Source organism: Protopterus annectens, chromosome 17.part0 (assembly GCF_019279795.1).
Source record: "Protopterus annectens isolate FY-2018-M chromosome 17.part0, PAN1.0, whole genome shotgun sequence".
NCBI classification, from domain to species: domain Eukaryota; kingdom Metazoa; phylum Chordata; order Ceratodontiformes; family Protopteridae; genus Protopterus; species Protopterus annectens.
Genome location: NC_056751.1, coordinates 375571999 through 375593505, shown reverse-complemented (window position 1 = coordinate 375593505; position 21507 = coordinate 375571999). Strand labels below are relative to the sequence as shown.

General features: G+C 38.4%; 1 protein-coding gene across 1 annotated transcript in view; it reads left to right on the top strand.

Moving 5' to 3' along the window:
• TRPM5 (transient receptor potential cation channel subfamily M member 5) overlaps nucleotides 1-21507 on the top strand; it is a 749498-nt gene that overhangs the window by 699891 nt on the left and 28100 nt on the right. The window contains exon 23 of the mRNA XM_044058928.1: nucleotides 10779-10851. Coding sequence (XP_043914863.1) covers nucleotides 10779-10851 — 73 coding nt within the window. The remainder of the gene's footprint in view (nucleotides 1-10778; nucleotides 10852-21507) is intronic.

Below are 21507 nucleotides of genomic sequence, written 5' to 3'. Positions count from 1 at the left end.
TCAGCTATCTTGTGTCTTGGACAAAACAGAAGTTCCAGAACTTTGGTATAAGGCTAGAACACATGAAACTTAATCCAACCTTTGTGTTGGTATGAGCAGTTCTAAAGGAAGGTGGTCTGTTGCATCCTCTAATGCGTATCCCCTTGTGTGTCCCAAAATACTCGTCATATTTTCCTAGATATATATATATATATATATATATATATATATATATATATATATATATGTATGTATATACTGAAGAACCTTACATATATCCATATCAGAAATTGAAATGAGCACACGTCTTGAAGGTTCCCCTACACATGCTTGAGGCAAAATAGCTCTACTGTCAGTAGCACACTAAAGAAAAAGAACCACATAATGCCAGATGCTGTTTCCCATAGGAAATCATTGTCTGTGGGGCATCTGTGTGTTTGCTGGCAATGATTTAGTTAGTCTGGAAGATTTTTCCCTTTTTTGAGTTGGTACAGCCATGGACTTGACATGTATATGTTCAGAAAGCTTGCCCCCCATACTGAGAGGTATGGGGGGCTTGCCCCTACAAAAATATGACTAAAAAAGGTATTCACCCTTTTGCTTTCAGCATTTTTTTCATTCTTTTGTCATCATTCAGGAAGTCATTGTTTCATAGTAGAACCCATCTTGAATGGGGCAACAGGCTTTTCCTAAAATTTGCAGCATTTTATGTCATAACCTGGCATTTGCTTACATAGTAAGAAAATAGCTATACTCTAAAATGAGTGTTTTAAATAGTGTAGTGGATTACAAGTTTTTATAAATATCTGCGTCTACTTCAGAAGACTGAAAAAACAAAAGACGGAATCTCAAAATACTGAAAACATTTGTAATGCAGGGGGAAGGCCCCCCCCTGCACCCCTCATGTGGGAGGCTGCACTCCCCCACACCCCCTGCTAATTATATGTACCAACTCCAAGATCATACAACAGTGGAAAAGGGGCAAAATCCATCATTCAGTATTTTGAGATTCAGTCTTTTATTTTTTCAGACTTCTGAAGTAGACCCATTTATATATATATATATATATATATATATATATATATATATATATATATTAAACCACTGTAGATTTTAATAATTGTTTGGTATCTGATGCAAGATAACTGTTTGTTATAGTCTATGCTGGTAGTGTTGGACTAACTGAAAACTTGTTTTGATTTTCTGTATGTAAATATGTGTGTGACTCTTCCACGTTTCCCTTTGTTTAATTGGCACTCTCAGACAACAAGTTACAGTTTATCAGCTTTTCAAGATGCAAAACTTTAACTCAAAAAAAAAAAAAAAGCATAGAAAAGATATTTCTGCAGAAGTGCAAGTCTCATGTATCCCATGCAGAGGGCTTTGATCTCAACATCTCTAAATTAGATATACCAACTCCATATTCACACTACAGTGGAGAAAAGTGGAAACCCCAACAAAAGTGCACTGCTGGCTCATAAAATCCAACTAATTGCAGTCAAATGAACGGTGATCTAAAATCTTTGCAAAAAAGCTGCTCACCAGAACATCTCACAACATAGTGAAAGTAAAGCCTCTCCTGCTTGTTGACTTGTATATTACATAAAGCCTCTCCTGCTTGTTGACTTGTATATTACATCATACTGTTTCAAACATGCTTCTGTACTGTAAATCACAGTCACTGCCAGAATACTAATATTTCTATATTTATAACATTACTCTGCCCCTGACTACTAAGCCAGTAGAGTACTGTCCTTCTTTTAGGTAGAGATAATTTAGATCCCAGGCATGCGATGAACATCTTAAACATAACCTGTTTAAAGCAGTGTACACCTTACTATACAAATAGGCATTACACCAATTGGAGTTCAGAGACAGTATGTAATAGTACATACTACTAGAATACTAGCATTATTGCTGTATTACTCCCATAGTAATTCATAGTCCTATGCGTAATAGGAGGAGTAACAGAGGTAAGTGGAACTGGTACCATGGGCAAGGCCAGGTAGCAGGATGGTATCCTTGGCATAAATGAAGCATCTTCTGCACTGCTTATGGAAGATCTGGTTTCATAGAACACAAAGGACTTCTGCAAAATAAATCCTTGTCTTGGAGATAAAACTGCCAAAAAATGATTTACGGCAGCCTAGTGGGCAATCTTCTATTGAAACTGTGATATGTGGGGGACTACAGCTGACTCTATGACAAGATGGCAGCAAAGTTCTCTCTTAGATCTCACTGACCAGTTATATTTTATAATTTCATTACTTTGGTAAGCAAGTCAGCTGACATTTCAGTCCTAAAATACTTCATCATTGCTACAGAATCCATTGAGCAGTTTAAAATGGTAAATCCATATGGGAAAAATGCACCTTACGTCTGACAAGTTTTCCCAGTTTCCTGTGGATGTCTTAGCTTTTCAGTTAAAAAAAAACTGGAAGCAGAGAGAATGTTAGCACTGGAGGAAAGGTTCACACCCCTGGTGGAGACAGTGGGTAGCACTGGCAATGGCATTTAAAGATATAAAAACTAATTAGATGAAAAGTTAGGAAAACTGCAACAGAAAATAGTTGATTTAGATAATTGGTCTAGAAAAAATAATGTGCACATTATTAGCATACAAGAAATCCTTGCCACAGAGGAATTAGAATATTTTCTCTATTTGGGATGAAAGAGATTTTAAAACTGTGATAAGCACTGTCTCACAGACTAGACAGAATTTGAGTCAATCACAAGCACCAGGATGCAGGCAGGTCCAACCATAAATTCATGGGACTTGCTTCCTTCCAAACAAGGGAATGATTAGTTACACAGAGCAGAAAACTCATATGAAAAAAATGGAAACACTGCAAGATTAAGTTTGTAGAGAATTTTTCTCCAGCCCTTTTTCATCAATTTGTTTTTCCAGGCAGGCTTAACTATTAAGCAGTTTTAGTAGCTGAGAATAAGAATGCTTTCTGGAAGTCCAGGAACAAAGCAGCTGCATAGGTGTTCTAAAGAGGGAAAACAAAAAATTAAAAAAAAAAAACAGAACCGTACTTCACAGAAGGTGTGGAGCATAAACTCATTTAATGATATGGAGCGGGAAACCAGTAAAATGAAGAAAAGAATAGAGTCTGACAGAGACGGACCAAAACCTCAAAATACAAGAAGGCATGTGTTATGAGAAAGAACAGGGCAGCCAACCGGCTCTGTTAACACATAAAAAGCTTCCTGTGCTGAAGTTAACAGGGGCAAGACCAAAAGAAGGGACATTCAGACTATCTATGAGAGACAAAAACTACTTTTTCTTTTGAATCTGCACAGGATGAGGATTTACAGTAAAAAAAAAATGACTCATATTCACTAGATGAATACTGCTGGTCCAAGAAAGAACTCAAAAAATTACAGCAAGATAGATCTTTATTTAAGCCAAGAGAGGACACAGGAAATCATTAATCTCAGCTTTGACACGCATTAAGCAGATGGACAAGAGTTTTGATATGCAGGTTGGACCGTGCTTGCAAACTGTATGGGAGAGCATGGGTGCACGGCACTATACAGATTTTATGAGTCTGTCTGAGAAGGTTATTGAACTTTGGACATTCGTTTTATGACTGTCTTCATGTTTACTGCTTGTTACCCATTTTTTCTTATGGTGGATATTGACTGGCTGAATTATCACACTGCATTTTTGGTGGACAGAATGATCTACTAATCAGGATTGCTATTATTATGTCACTTTTAATGCCCACTAATTTTTATAAGATGAACATTCTCAGTATACTGAAACATGTTGTTATGTGCCCCTTTCATTGTTAAAGACAAAAAGAATAGGAAAATATGAGACACTTCAAGAGGAAAAAGGAGAACCTAGCAGCATTGTAAAAATCCCTTATCCCGGCACAACTGAACACAGATAGAATCCTTCTTGAAATGGATAAGGACAGGTGTGAATTATAGCAGTGTACTACCTGACAATCAGAAGCTGAGATTGTGGCAAAGTGTGGTATTAGTGGCTATTTGAGGAACAAAAGGCTAAAGTAATTGCCTTGGCCTACAAACAGCAGAGGCAAACTTTATTTCCAAGATAATGGGTGATTCAGGAGTGAAAATGTATTTATTTATTTATTTATTTATTTGCATTTGTTTAACCAGGATAGTCCATTGGGCTCAAGAACCCGTTTTCAATGGAGTCCTGGGGAGAAAAGCTCCACATACATATTTAACAGAGAATGAGGATATACATAGACATTACATGGGGTTCAACATGAGAAAAGTAACAAGTACAGGGGAAATACATATACATTTGATGGGGTAAAACATAGTACGATGTATGTAATAAATCGTGCAGAAAACAGCTGAAACAAGGCAATAAGAGTTACACCAAATTAAAAAAAAAATATGCTGCCTGGTGTTTGTATAGTCCTAGTAGTCAGAGCTGAAAGAGTTACAAGATGAAATAGTAGGTTATGAAGGGTGAGAGCAGGAGCATTGCCATGAGGAAGATAGATAAGAGTGGAGTGATTTTTTGAAGGATGGGAGGCTTGTGATAGTACGAATAGAGGGAGGAAGGGAGTTCCATGAGCGTGCTAGAGAGAAGGACAGGAGGTTTTGTCCAGGAGGGTGGTGGGGTCTGTGTATTTCTATGAGGTTTTGATTGTTTGATCTTAGCTGTCTTTGTGTGTGGTGCATTTTAAAGGTAGAAGAGAGTGAGGGGCAGAGGGATGGCTGGAAAATCAGTTTGTGAGCATATGTGAGTTGGGTATATGAGAGGTAGTTGGGTAGTTCTAACCATTTTAGTTGGTGGAGTGGTTCACAGTGGTGTATAGATGATTTGTTAGAAGTGGCAAATTTGGCAATTTTATTGTAACAAGAGGATAGTTTGGTTTTGAGGGAAGATTGGAGGTTAGTGAGAAGGGGTGCTCCATAGAGAAGGGAGGGTAAGAGAAATGTAGTTGAGAGTGTAATTTTGGTAGCTGGGCTAAGAAAGCGATTATGACGGTAGAGCATTCCAAGTTTTTGGTGTGTTTTTTTTATGTTTTTTAGCAGATGGGAGTGGAATTTAAACTGGTCATCGATTTGGACTCCTAATAGTTTGGTTTCATTGGTTAAGGTATTCATGGCCTTTGGTCTGAATGTGATACCTGGCACTAGCCTTACACTGTTGTTATTAATTGGATGGTTTTGTTGATGCACCCTTTTCTATTCATTTCCCATCTTTCTTTTCCTTCCGCCCCTCCCCCCCTCCCTTCCCTCCCCTTCCTTCCTCTTCCCCCCTCCCCCCCCTTTTCTTTTCTTTCTTCCGCACTCTGGTATGTATTCTATTCTTGGGTTTTGATTCCCAAACATGTACCTTAGATGTGGTCTTCATGCTAGATATATATACTTGTCATTTTTATGTTCTGAGGATTACATTAACAATGCTGCTTCTTTCTTTATCATGAGGCTTAGACTTTAATGTATTAGGATAGATGGCTCCATTACGAGGCTACAATGTGGGTCTGTTTTTTGTATTTCCCCCTCCATTCATGTTTTGAATTGGGGCTGTTGTTTTAGAAGTGTTAGTAAGTTCAAGACTTATGAAATAAGCAATAGTGAGAATTCCCTTACTTATGCATGAATTGGTTTTTTAAAAAAACTTTTTAAATTGCTAAATATATAGTTTGTTTATTTCAATTAATTATTGATTTAAATAACATTTGGTGATGTTATACTTGTTTTTTATATGTTATGTTTACTTAAGCGTGATCTTTATAAATGCACTCAGGCTTTGCTGAAGTAATTACGAACTGTTGTTCTGCAATTACTAGTTGTTAATTGGGGCGTTTGATACTATATAAGTAGTTGAATTAACTCTGTATACTATAACCTGATGAAGCGCACTTGTTTGGGTGCGTGAAAGCGCTTGTTCCTCTTCTTTTTATTAAATTATCGTTTTACTCATCGTGGTGGTTCCAGTGATTTGTGTTCAATAGTTTGGATTCTGATACAAGCTCAAGGGGAATGTTATTATGGCTATAGATGGAGAATGATTTAAGATCGATGTTAGTATTTTTTGAAGGGGTAAATATCATGAGTTTGGTTTTAGTAGCATTAAGGGCTAGATGGTTGTCTTTCATCCAATTTTCAGTGGTGGAGAAGGCTTCCTGGGTAAGCTTTAGTAGAGTTGGTATGGATGAGGCAGTGCAGATGATTGTGGAATCATCTGCATATTGAATAATATTAGCTTGAGGGATAGCGTGATAAAAGTCATTAATGAAAATATTGAAGAGAAGGGGGCCCAGGATGGAGCCTTGTGGGACACCTGTAGGGGTATTTAGAAAGGAGGAAGTGGCTTTTTTCCATTTGACTGCTTGTTGTCTGTTGGAGAGATAGCTGTTAAACCAGTGGAGTGAAGTGAGAGAAAGGTTTAGATTAGATAGTTTCGTAAGAAGTAGGTTATGGGATATAGTATCAAAGGCCTTGGAAAGATCAAGAAGAGTGGTAGATACAATGAGTCCAGAATCCCTAGCTTAATGATGAAAATGATGGGGGGAAATTGTTAGGAACACTTCCAAACTGTATTTGGAAATACTTTATAAAGAAGAAGAGAACAGGAGACCAACCATTTAGTTAACAGAGACAGGAACTAGAAAAATAATTAGCTTGGAACAACAAGCCTATTAAAATAAAAACATTACTGACTTTGACGTGTTCTACAATAAAGAAACTAAAAAAATATAAGACATCAGTTCCAGATGGACTACCTAAAGAGTTTTACAAGTGGGGGTATAAAGCAAGACTAGGGGGCAAACATTACTAAATTTCTATTACTGTATTAGGAAAACACCCTTAAATGTAGTCTGGAAGAGTTACAGTAATTCCTAAGGTGAAAGTAGACACTACAGTATGACTTATAATATACCAACATTCTTGCTAAACACAGATGTTAAAATTTTGAATAAAATTATTTCCTCCAGACTAGAAGAGATACTACCATATCTCAGCAACCAAGAGTAGGGTGGCTTCATATGGGCAACAGTCTATTAATAACTGATGGACTGTCTCTAGTTTTCTAAAACCATTTCAAGATAAATTGCAGGTGGATATATTACTTTTTTCTCATCTCCAACACCTTTGTCTCAGATAAATGGATCATTTTTATATGAGGTATTAGAACAATAATGATTAGGCTTTGGAATTGAGAAGAGGAGCCCACCCTAAAAGAAGTAAGAACAGCACTAAGGAAGATGAAGTCAGGGAAAGAAGCAGGCTCAGATGAGGTCACAGCAGATATGCTAAAAATGCTGGGTGAGATTAGGATAAATGGCTCCTGAGGGTACTAATAGCAGTGTGGAGAGAAAGGTGTGTCCCAGATGACTGGAGAATAAGCATACTTGTGCCAGTGTACAAGAACATAGGGGACATCCACAACTGTGGGCAGTACAGAGGCATCAAACTCCTATCACATTGCATAAAAGTTCTGGAGAGGGTGATTGATAAATGGATACGCAGAGTAGTAGAATGTAAGATGGGAGATGAGCAGTTTGGATTCAGATCAGGATGCAGCACAATTGAACCGAAGTTTGCATTGAGACAGATACTTGCGAAGAAGCTAGAGACGAGGAGAGAGAGTCCAACTGGGCATTCCTAGACTTGGATAAAGCATATGACAAGGTCCCAAGAAAGCTGATCTGGGCAGTACTGCGGTGGTTTGAAGTCCAAGAAACATTGGCAGAATTTGTGCAGGCTATGTACAAGTACCCAATGACTCGAGTACGAACAGTGTTCGGCCTCACAGAGGGGTTCCCAATAGGAGTGGGTGTACATCAGGGTTCAGCTCTGAGCCCACTGCTGTTCATATTGGTGATGGACTACATTAGCAAACAGGTTGGAGGGAACAGATCAACAAAGCTGCTGTATGCAGATGATGTGGCAGTACAGGCAGACCCTGAGCTAGAACTTCAGCAAAGGATAGGAGAATGGAATGCAGATCTGAAAGCACATGGGATGAAGCTAAGCACAGATAAGAAAGTGGTAATGGCAGCAAATTGGGGAAATCAGAAGAAGCTGAGAATAAAGATAGAAGGTAAGATAGTGGAACAGGTAAACAGCTTCAAGTATCTGGGAGGGTAGTTGAGGAGATGGGTAGTCTGAATGAAGAGGTCAAAGCTAGAATCAGAGCAGCTGTAGCCAACTGGCATAGAGTATCAGGTATAGTCTATGACAGAAGAATGCCAAAGAAGCTGAAAAGTAAGGTGTACAAGACAGTGGTGTGATCAGTACTACTGTATGGTACAGAAACCTGGGTAGTAAAGGCAGAACAGTTGAAGAAGCTAGAGGTGATGGAAATGAAGTGCCTGAGAAATGTGGTAGGATGCACACTGTGGGACAGAAGAAGAAATGAGGATATAAGACCAGAAGCCAAAAGTAGCTCCAATTGCAGAAATGATCAAAGAGAACAGATTACAGTGGTTTGAGCACGTGTAGAAAAGCAGAAGACAATCTGGTGAGGAAGATTTGGGACAGACAGGAAGAAGGTAAGAGGAAGTGAGGATGTCCAGCAAAGAGGTGGATGGATTGTGCAAAAGATTATCTGCGACAGTCAGGCATGAGTGTTGATGAAGGCAGGAGTGTGGCACTGAGAGCTGGCGACAGCTAACACAACACCCTGACCCCATGTAGAAAAATGGGAAAACAGGGGGCTGATGATGATTAGGCCCTGGAATTGTACCTTGGGTGAAGACATTATATAGCCACCTCAAATTCAAAGTGTTGGGAACGCGCCACAAAAGGGGGTATAAAGAGGGGAACCAGACACAGATGCCCATTTTTCCCTAGACTGTTTCTATTAGTAGTAGAGGAACTGATATTGAAAGTGAGACAAAGTTACAAGAGGAATTTATATTTGGAAGCTCTAAGGCTTAGTTTTGTGTGTTTGCAGATTAATGCACTTCACTTGCAGAGAACACTGACGTGTTTAATCCACAGTGTCAGGATTAAAACGCAGTCTAAGGAAACCAGCCCTAGTTAAAGTAGGGAAAGGAAACTGCATGTCAGTGGGAAGATGTGAAAGTAACTAGTCACTCAGGTTTATAAGTGGCCAACACTTATGGAATTAAAATACAATTATATGAGTCACAGATGATCTTAAGGGTGGGATAACCACACCCCTTGAAAAAGGTAGTAACAATGGTGTCAAAGCACTGGCATTTGAAAAGTGTCAACTGTAAACCTAAACAGAAAGTAATAACTGCTGCCCAGTTAACCTACCCTCCCTGCTTCCTGAACCTATGAAATCATGTGTTTCCTCATAAACAAAAGACCTCACCCCTAGTAACAGCCTGGTATGTGATGTCTAACACAAAGCTGGACACAATATCTTATCTTCTTAAAATTACCTAAATATATTCACTGTAACATGGCCATGGGAAACCTCCAAAGGGCTGCATGTATACACCAGAACAAAACCTCTGGTTTCATTTCTCTCATCTCATTAGCTCTGAGCTTTCTAAAGATGGCCAATATGTCATTGCTTCTAACCTGTCCAATGACCAGCTAGCCAACCTCATGTCAGGTCAGAGTTGTTAAAACCAGAGGCATAGACAGGCAGATGCCATGCAGACATTAACATACATTTTCAATTATTTGTTTGTTTTATGTTATTTATTTAAATAGATATGCTAACATTAAAATTTGTATAAATATCTAGCACTGTAAGTTATACATTTTATTAAATCTTTTTTTATTCAGGATGTCTGGGTGACATTTTTTTGCACTCTCATTTTTGGAGTGTTTCTTCAGTATTAAGAATGTATATTATTAAAAAATACATCCACTGTCTAGGGTAGGGATGGTAGGAGGCAACATCTGCTTAATAATAAAAGTACAAGAAGACTTATTATAGACAAGGAATTCCCCCATACATACATTTCCCTTCAAATAATAAATAAATAAGTTTATATATTAAATGTACTTATGTTTTACCTGTATGTAACGCTTTTTTTCAGTAATCCTATATTTTGCTATATAGCAGCCTGCATATCTTAAGATTTTGTCTTTATAGTTAATGATCTATAGAAATATTTGACAGTCTTGTGCTTAACATTAAGTAGCTTAACTATACTGCATATGATAAGTTCACTCAACTGGTTACCAAATAAAAAAAAAATCAATTACTTACTTACCTAATTAGCTAATTTTAAAGTGGAATGTAAGCTAAAATGTGACAACATTATTAAAAGCTCTGACAGCGTAGCATCGGAGGTTAATGCTATGAAGTGAAATAAGTTTCACCCTGTGGTTTTATCTTTGATTCCCCTCAGACTTCATTTGGATACTTTGTGAGTGTGTGTAAGCCATTTCACTAGAATAGTGCTACCATTTCATCACTGAAAAGATGTGCTTTGACTACTTCATCTTATCTGCAAAGTACATTTAAAATAAGCATAAGCTCTAGCCTTAATGTAAGTGAGGCCAGTGAACCATAACACTTTGTAATCAGTGGTATTTTACAAATACTACAGTTTACAGTTGTTCACTTGTGTTACATCCCTTTAAGATGCTCACTTTAGATATAATAAGAATTACGGTATCTGTTAGCCCTCATGGCTTTGGTTGTACAGAGGCAGGGCACTGTGGCTTATATTTAGTAATAGAAAGTAATGCTGTTATCCATCCATCTACCAAATGGCTCCTTGTAAGTCTGTATCTCAAACACTATCAAGTCTTGTGTGCATGCACTAGAGAAAGTAAATGTTTAACATGTTAAGTAGATAGTTTTTATTTTTTTATAAATAAGGTACAATAACAATTAATGGAATTAACTTTCATAACAGGGTAGAGGCTTTGCTAAATATGGTCAGTGGTTTTAAAGAACAAGAAAAGCGACTTGTAGCTGTTGAACATAAGGTAAGAATATACTTACTAGACAAGAGTATTGAATACATTGATATTTTATTTATTCATTTAAAGGTAATGCACAATGAATGACTAATACTTTCCTTCTCACACCTATGTACGTAATTTATAATTATGATTTATACTTGGTACATTCAGTATGTACTCAGTTTTCATAATCTAATTACATAAAGACCTACAGTTAAATACAATCTCAATTATACTTTGCTTCACGGATGCTAAACATACTAGCAATATATTCATATACATGGTTAACACATTTTTATGGAGAAGTTACTAAAATGATTTGCTAACATATTTATAATTATGGATATCAAATCAAGAAAAGCATATTAAAATATTTCTCTGGGGAGGGTCACAATAACTGGAAATCATAATTTTAAGGTGTACTTAGCTTCTGAGATCCACCAAGCATTCCAAGGATTTTTTTCCTTGCAAATGCTAATTCTAGTCTCACACCTGAAAGGGTACTGGTGTAGGTGGTGTGAGATGACCTTATAAAGCCAGCACAGGCATGTATGCTCTTTAGTTCTTGCAGTCAAGAAAAACTAGTCTTCTATGCACAGGAAAGTTTCTAACAATGTAATGGGTGAATAATAAACATAAAGAAAACAGTTGTCCAGACATCACCCACTGATGTGTTATAAGATGGTTAAAATTAAAATTGAACCAACATCAGTACCAACTTCAAACCCTATCAGAAATATAATACATATGTAGTAATTACCATAGTTGACACAAAATATATTATCAGAGAAAAATCTCAGACATCATAATCCTGACAGGGAATTTTCCCTTCTCAGACCTCCAGAAGTACAGCAGCTCTACCTGAGCCTGTCCTTTGCTATAAATGCTTCACCAGAAATATTCCAATTAGTCAGCAAGTGACTTTGGCTCAGCAACAACCTGCATCAGTCCCCTGCATGAATCAGTATCAGTCCGTCTTTTATACTGAAACCACCAAGACTAGTTCCTGACACCAACAAAGGTTACTGAAAGCAAAAGAAAAAGGGCAAAGTTTATCGCCACTGTCATCAGAAGAAAAAGAATGATTGTTATGTGGGCTAAACAGAGTCCCATACTCAGATTCAGACCATAAAGACACTCACTTGAAGTTGTCAAGTTCCACTCAGGAAGTTACAACCTTTTGGGAAACGGTTATACAGATGTATTTTCTGGAAGGTCCATGGCAACCTCCTCTTCATTTACAGAGAAGACAGAGGTAATCCAGAAAGCTCAAGTCAAGTCTGGTATCCCAACTGTGACTCAGAGGGTGACAGGACTAACAAGAACAGTACAAAGGAGTAGTCCAGATAAAATAACTTTAGCTAGTAGATCTAGGAGACTATGTCTCTCTCTGGTACCCTCCCAGTGGGAGGAATAAAGATGCCTTGTTGAAATCTAAACTAGACCACTCAATCATCTACCTGCTTAACTGAATAAACTACATGAAACTTCATCAAAGCGCCTTTACTCCTCACACACTCTGAGTATCAAAGAGAGTGTCTTACTATGGACTATTCCTCTGTAGTCTATTTCATCACTCACAAAGAGGTACATGTAAATGATAAGACTGTTTCACTCTAACTCGACTGTTCCCCCAATCTTCCAAACATTTCAAGATGTAATTAATGTTAATTAGCAGCACCCAAGCACTAAGCACCTGTTCAGGGCTCTAATGATGGACAGGACTTGTACTATTGTTAAAAGGCTGATTCTTCAAGTCTCTTACTCATCACAGGCCAGAGAAGATGTTACTTCTCATTACATTTAATGGAAAATAACATCTGGAGAGTTATCTTTCTTATGATCATCCAGTAAAGATTTAATTTCAAGGTTTATGAAAAACTAAATTAATAATGATGAACACCCTGATTTTAATAATTTAGGCTGACATTTATAGTACAACAGTAGCTAAGACTAGGAAATCATGTAACACTCTAAAAGCCAAACCAGGGGTGTAGCCTGAGATTTATATTTTATACTCACACCTCCTGCTGCTGCCCAGCGCCTAGTTATCATTTAAAAAGAACATATTCAACCTTCAAAATGGTTTCCACACACATTTTGGGAAGGAATACATCACTATCAATTTTTGCCACTTATAACCATAAAATATCAATTTTTAGAGTTGCACTGCTGTCAGGTAGACATGTTTTGCATAACTGTATGTAGCAAACATTAGACAGCTGTAAATACTCTGTGCTCTTTAAGCTAAAGTTTCTGAGAGATGCTTATAGAAATGTACTCACTTCATTACTCTAAGCATGCCTAGCTCCACCCTTGAGCCACAGTATGGACAAACATACAATACAGGCAAAATGAATACTTATTTCAGTTTGCAAAGTGAATAACTGAATTCCATCCAATTATAAGAAGCTTAAAATGAACAGAAAGTATACAGTATACATTAAAGACGCAGTAGGGTTAGAGGTTGAAGGTAATAAGAAGGACTTCATCACCACTCACTTTCAGGACATGTCAATTTAACAATATATGGACTGGGGTTTAATTATGGGTACTGCACACAGCAAAAAAAAAAAAAAGGCGGCACATAGCAATGGACCTATGTTTACTTTATGGGTTAACATGCAATTTGATTTTGAGAGATTTACTAAATAAGATGACAAAAAGGCTCCTTAAGAGGGAAAAGGTTTTATGTCATGACTATAATTTTATTTTTTGTGATGTTACACTTTATTATAATCAGCTTATATCTAAAAAAAGCATTAATGGTGCATTAATTTGGAAAATAACATTATTTTAAAACATGGCTTGCTGCAAACAAAAAAATATATATAAAATAAAGTTCAGCAAAGAATTCCTACAATCACTTCCTCAAATAGAAACAGTATCAATAACTCAACTAAATAAAAAAGTATAGAACTGAAAATTAGAATGAAAGAGTTCACACTCTTAAATCTTACTTGGATACTAAGCTGACGAAAAATGAAGGCAAAGCAGGTAGAAGGGATTTTCTCTAAGTCAGGGACAATTACAAGAGGAAAAGTAATTACTTAGCAGCAATGTGCAAATTAACTCTCTTAATGGCTGCTGCCGCACAAATTCTCAAAATAGAGGAATAGCTACTTAGTACAATGCAGAGACTGAAGCCTTACCAACCTTCCATATCTTCAAACTCTCCCTCTCTGTCCATGAGCCCAGTTTATGAAAATAAAAAAACTCACAACATACCTAGTTATCACATTTGATCCTATCTTTACAATCCAAAAAACAAGGTGAGTCAAGTGCAGATGGCACTAAAACCTCTGTGTCATTTATGTGCTGACCTGCATTCTAACATCTGAAAAAAAGTTTGACGTTGACATCTTTTGTCACAAAGCCGAAATACACATTTTCTCTTATGTTCTTAACATTGAACAAAAAGAAAAAAAATCCATCATCCAGATCACTATCATCAAGATCTACTGATTCAGTTCCTGTTCCTCTTCCTCAAAGTATCTCAGAAAAAGAAAGCTAGTTACTAGCACGTGTGTTAGCACTGCAACTTAACTAACTTGCAACTAGATGACTCCACATGAAATACTGCCCTCCTCTTATAAATAAATTTGAAACTAGGATACATTATCCTTCCCCCTTCAAAATGACCACTCAAAATGCAATTTCTCTGATGACTGCCATTTGGTTTCACTAAAGCTGGACAGTATATCTGTAAAACTACAAACAATTCTTAGAAACTGCTTCCTCAATACATTATTAATGACTAACAGTGTTTGAGTTTCCACATCATGCTTATACAGTATCTCTACAACATTTACAAGTGTTCCTACTTCAGGGACAATGGCTATTAACTTTGCATATGTTAATCTTTATAGGATCACAGGAAGTTATCAGGCTAATGGCTCTAAGGCCCTTACAAGCCTAGCCAGGTTCTGCCCTTGTTTCCACAATCAGCACCTATTGCCCCTGTCCAAGAGAGACACAGGTGAAACCCCTGGGGTGAATTTACGTTTACCCATCCAATTGTTCAGAGTGCGCTTGAAGAGGGGCAAAGAGGTGCTCTGCTTGACAAGAATTGGGAGTCTGTTCCACAGGTGTGGTAATCTCTGGGAGACAAACCTGTCCCTCCAGCAGGTTCTATTAATGCCACATACCAGGTGAAGGTCTTCAGAGCAAGTAACCCATGAGCCATTGGACTTACGGATATGCAGCATTTCCAATAAAGCAGAGTCAGAGATTGCCTTATATGCAAGGCAGAGATCACCTCTGAGTAGTCTGTATGAAATGGAGTAAAGTGACAGTGATTTCAGCCGATCCACGTAGGATAGATTCTGAATACTTTGAATTCTCCTTGTGATGAACTTTTGTGATCTCTCCAGTCGCTGCAGGTGCTAGGAAAGGTAAATACCCAAAGGGGCACTGCACTCAATTATTGGCCTGATGATGGAAGAGTACAGGGAGGTTATAACTTCTTTTTTTCTAGAGGCAATGCCCTTACTTATGAGATGAGTAATATAGAATACCCTTTTTACCACTGTGGCGACATAGCGATCAAAGGGTGTTTCTATTGATGTGGTAGTTAGCAGGAACATCACACTTACCAAAAGGGATGATAATACAATTTTTTTTGCACTGAGTTTAAGGCCGTGACTTTGGCACCAATCATTTGTTGCGTAAGACCCTCTTGTAGGATGTTGACATTGTTTGGGGATTCTATGACCACTCTCAGTTTGCAGTCATCAGCAAACTTTGTCAGCCATAGACCTTCAGTTTTTGCTTGTACTTTGGAGAAATACATTCCAAACAGTAGTGGTCCTGGGACTGATCCCTGTGGAATACCACTGGTAATGTGTCTGCTGTTGGAGGTAGATTCCCCTATTTTGACTATATGGGTTCTATCGGTGAGCCAATTAGCAACCCACCTAATGGTATAAGGGTTGATACCTAGCTGGGTGAGTTTGTCAATAATGCCTGAGTGGGGAATAGTGTCAAAAGCCTTAGCCAAGTTCAGGTAGACTTTACGCAGTTTTCCCCCTCATCCAGGGCTCTGGTGACTGTCTCGAAGAAGTCCACCAGGTTTAACAGGTATGATCTCCCTTTGAAAAATCCTAACTGAATAGGGTCAAGTGTTTGGAGATTACCTATATCTTTGTTGATAAGGTCCATGATGATTCACTCCATGGCTTTGCAGATAAGGCTAGTCAGGCTAATAGATCTATAGTTCCTGAGGTCAGAGGAAGCACCACCCTTGTGCAAGGGGATAACAGTGGCCATTTTCCACTCAGTTGGGACAAAGCTGGTGCTTAGACTATGACTGAAAAGAGTACACAATGGTGTTGGTAATTCTTGTTTGAGACCATGTGGGGCGCACCCTGGGATGTTATCAGGTTCCATAGATGCTGTGTTTTTGGCCATAGACAGGGCATTTATGACCTGCTGTCTAGAGATACAAGGTGGGGGACAGGTGGAAGGAATGTCATGGGGTATGCATGGTGGGGACAGGGGAGTGAGGTTTTCACAGAACCTGTCAGCTAACAGGTTTGCTATGTCCACAGGCTCAGTGTATGTGCCATCATTAACTACCAGTTTGGAGCAAAACTGGGTCTTACCTTTTAGGCTATGGTTGTAACTAAAGAATCCCTTATAGTTGTCCTTAGTTGAGGACAATAATTTGGATTCATAGTTTGCTTTGGAGAACTTCACAAGATATCTTATCTGCTTGTTTACGATGAGGAAGAAGAGTTTCCAGTTTAGGGCACTCTCCCCCTTACTTTTGGATAATTTCTTCCTCTTATTGTAAAGCCTGTTAATGGCAGTTGACCACCAGGCAAGTCTGCTTTTCCTTGAAGTGCTTGTTTTGGTCTATTCAGGTACAGCTGCATCAATGCAGTTACACAGGTGTTTGAAAAAAGCACTGGTTTAGGACTTGGCATAGTTGCCATTTACATCTGGGGGGGAGGTGCAGTGAGGCTATTTATACCACCCCTTAGAAGTCCCAGGGATTACTCCCGTGTGTCACTATTAGACAGAGGCACAGTAAACTAAACCTTAAAAGGGGCACAGTATACTCAAATCAAGGGGTGGCGTAAGCCATACAGAATCGGGCTAGGCTTATAACTGCCCCAGGGCAGATAGCCTAGTATGAACCTATGAACCTATGATATAATCTGCTTTGGAGAAGTTTTTTAGTTTAGTTGCTGCTGGGGAGGGCCTGGTGTGATAGTTACTTGAACGAAACTGATTTGTAGTCAGATCTGACAATGGAAGACCTCACAGTGGGGGTGCTACAGCAGTCCCCTATATTGGCAAGCACCAGATGCAAGATGATGGCACTCCTAGTTAGGGTGTCTACCAGCTAGGCCAGGGTGTTGGAGTTAATGAACTCGAGGAACCTTTGGGCAACTGAGCTTGAGCAAGAGTAATTTACTCAGTCAATGGATGGGTAATAAAAATCACCAAGAACCATGGTGTTGGATGTATCTTGATGGATTCCAGTAGATCCAAATAGGCAGAGTAGGTGTCTTGATTCATGGAGGGGATCCTGTAGCTGGCAATGACTTGAATAGGTGTCCTACCAACAGTTAGTTGCACCTGAAGTGTCTCCAGGGAATCATGCTATTTAATCAGTCTGGAGGTTTATTTATCTTTAATGAATATTGATACATCACCTCCTTAAGTTTTCACACCTTCCAGTCATGATCTGAATGTGTGCTAGGAGGTGTAACCTGGGATGGCTGGGGTGCTCTCCACTGCCTTGAACCAGGTCTCTGTGACTGCACAGATGTCAGTATCTTCCAAGGTGTGGACTGCTTCCAGTGAATGCAGTTTCATGCTAAGACTCCTAGCATTTAGCAGCATAACCTTGAGGATGTTTTTTAATAACATTTTTACATCTGGAATTATGTCCTTGTGACATTGCCTAAAAAGGCACTATGGGGGGTGGCAAGAGCCTTTGCCAGTAGCCAAAATCCCAGGGCTGACAGATGAAGACCATCTCTGGCAAAGCATCAAGGTCTATCGACCATGAAACACAGGCTGATAGAAATTGGATCCCCTTAGAAAGGCACCAGAAACTAAGCCAATTATTGAAGTCAATGATTTTTTGTTTATATTGTGGTATCATCCTAGTCAAGAGTAATATGCTGCACAAGGCTAGGGACATACCTTCCTGTGACACATAATCAGACAGCTCAATTATGTCTCTCCTCATGTAGTCCAGGGAAGTACGTCTCAAGTTGTTCACACAAACAAATACTATGACCGAATCATAAAGGTACTTGTTGTTGAGAGACTTGAGTGCCTGCATGGTGATGAATCCTGGCACCAGAAAGACAGTTGACTGTGACTTTCTCCTTACTCAGCCTGGCGAGGGGGATGTCTGTGTGTCTCACTATAGAGTCTCCTATGACTAAGATACTTGGAGTGGATGTGCGTTGCCTTATGGGCTATGATGGTGAGACACTTGTGTTTGTGTCATTATGTGTATTGTGTATTTTGGATGTTATGATTGGTTTAGTATGTATGTGTTTTGGAGGTCTCTGGTGTTTAGGAAGATTTTTTGTGACTACCTATGCATATGTTGGTCTATGTGTATGCTGTGTGTCATGAGTAGGAGTTATGGTAGATGGGCTGACAACCTGCTCTGTATTGCTAGCTATTGCATGAGAAACTGTGATTCCAGATTCATAATGTAGGTGCATCTCCCACAAATGGTATAGGAATGATTTAGAAGTAGGGGGTTGTCAGTGTACATGAGGCAGTTGCTACACTGCCTCAGCAGACTCATGTCAACCAGGCTGGTAGGAGAAAAGGAGGGGAAACTGATAGTTCATGGCCCTAGGAATAATCTTGGTCTGGCTATAACAGTTGAAGAAGGAAAACAGCAGGGGCAGGTATTAGTAGGTTTAGGTGCTAAGAGCTTTGGTTTAGGTAATATTTGCAAGGCTAGAAACCAGATGCCTGTAACAGGCAATCCCTCCTCTCAGTAGTGTGCGATGCTGCTCAATGCACAAACAGGCTCAAACAAGCACAAACCAGTTCAAACAGAGGCTTATTAAAGCAGAAAAATAGGGAACAGCCAACGTTCAAATTATCCAATCAAAATGCCATAATCAGAGCCCTGCAATAGTAACTCTAGCTAGATCAGTACAAACTGTACTTTGCTACCATGAGGGCACAGACTGGCCTCTCTAGACAAAAGATTAACTGTTTCACAATCTCCAAAGGCCACAAACAGTACTAGATTCAGCAAAAACTTGAACCTAGTCTATGCTAGTGTTTTTCAAGTACAGGAAACAAGTAAAATAAACAAACCAAGCAGATGAACACTAAGTACAATTGTAAGAGGAATTCAGTTAGCAGACAATCTAAAAAAATGCAGTAAAATACAGTTGTAAAGTTTAAATAAACCGATATGCAGCATATATTGTTTTAGGTAATCTGAAAGTGCAGAAAACAGTTGAAAATAAGCACTTATCTCTTATAGCCTCTCAGCAGGTATTTGGAAAACAGTAGAGCAAGGGCAGAAGGCCTATCTCACTACAACTCTGAGCAAACAAACTTTAGTATAGCTTATATCATGTTAATACTTGATGTGAATTTTCTACACTGTAAATGTATTTTATTGGAAATACATTTACATAATGCATGTGCCACTGTACAGAAACTCTTATAAAATGTGCAGAGACATTACTGCTTATATTAATTAAATTAAAGCAACACAGTCCTAGAGATCTAAACTTAAGTTAGCTTTCTTGCTCTTAGTTGTACACTCATGTAAGTAGGTAATCAGTGCATACCCTTTCTGTGAGTGCTTCCCAAACGTCTACTGATCTGCACAATTTACTATATTATGAATGGAACCAGGGTTGCCAGACGTTCCTATTTGGGCAGGACTGTCCCGAGATCAGCAGCCTGATCCCGAGTCCCGCCCTGCCGGTTTAAATCCCGGCCAGCCTCCGCTTTGTTTTTTTTTTTTTTTTTTTGATTGTCCCGTATACCTGGCATACGGGCCAATCAAAAATTGCTAAACACGGAGCTTCTTGTGTTCCGCATTAAACACGAGAAGCTCCGTGTTTAGCGATTTTTGATTGGCCCATATGCCGGTATACGGGCCAATCAAAAATCGCTAAGCATGGAGCTTCTCGTGTTGAATGCGGAACTGCAATGCATTAAACACGAGAAGCTCCGTGTTTAGTGCAGAGCTACTGAGTGAGCTCAGTTCTTTTCCGCATTAAAGACCTTTTTTTTTTTTTTTTTTTTTCACTTGCCGTGAGAGACCTTCTTCCTCTTTTTTGTCCCTACCTGGGGTGCTGAAAATCTGGCAACCCTGAATGGAACTAGAATACAAAAAAAAATACTATTTGTATCAAAATTCTTACATAACAAAGTAGTAAATTATATTTTTTTTCATTTGACTACACCGTTGGTTCAGGTTGTGTATGAATAAGGTCTTGTACCAGTTTATCAAGCACTCAATAAGCAAATAAACAATAACTACTATGTTATGAAAATTTTAATGTATAAATCTGTGAATACGTATTTAAATAGAATGTGGAGTGTATTCCTTTGTCAGACTATTAAACATAGCTGACTCTGAAGTAGTATCACTTTAGCATCCTTTGCAAATTATAACAGCTTCCTTACAGAAATTAAGGATCTTGAAAACTGCTAAGAATTAGATTATCTTAGAAGGTGTTGTGATATTCTTATCTCCAAGCTGACTACATCCAAAAAAGACCTTATTCATAAAACTAAGATAAAAAAAATCATTCAAGCAGCATATACATACATATTATCTGCAATTATACAGAGCTGAGTATATTTTTTTGGTTATAGAGTTTAATTGTTGCTTAGATCTGTGGTGAAACTGTTGTCTCACTGTTCTGAGAGACTGATTGGCAAATATACAGAGCTGAGAATATTTTTTTGGTTTTAAAGTTTGTACTGTTAGTTTTTGCTTAGATCTCTGTTGAAACTATTTTCCCCACCCCACCCCCATTTTCTGCTGTGTCTTCAGTTGGCATAGTAACAGCTGCATTCAAATTGCTGAAACCTGTGTTCTGAGAGACTGCCTTACATATTATCTGCAATTATACAGAGCTGAGTATATTTTTTTGGTTATAGAGTTTAATTGTTGCTTAGATCTGTGTTGAAACTGTTGTCTCACTGTTCTGAGAGACTGATCATCAAATATACAGAGCTGAGAATATTTTTTTGGTTTTAAAGTTTGTACTGTTAGTTTTTGCTTAGATATCTGTTGAAACTGTTTTCCCCACCCAACCCCCATTTTCTGCTGTGTCTTTAGTTGGCATAGTAACAGCTGCATTCAAATTGCTGAAACCTGTGTTCTGAGAGACTGCCTTACATATTATCTGCAATTATACAGAGCTGAGTATATTTTTTTGGTTATAGAGTTTAATTGTTGCTTAGATCTGTGTTGAAACTGTTGTCTCACTGTTTTGAGAGACTGGTCGGCAAATATACAGAGCTGAGAATATTTGTTTGGTTTTAAAGTTTGTACTGTTAGTTTTTGCTTAGATCTCTGTTGAAATTGGTTTGTCGTTTAAATTTGGTGGCTTTTGCAGTTACCCACCCCACTGTAGATTTGATCTGGGACACTCCCCCATCCTATCTCTTTACCACATTCTACCTAATAAACTCTTTCTGCACTTGCTTTTAGTCCTT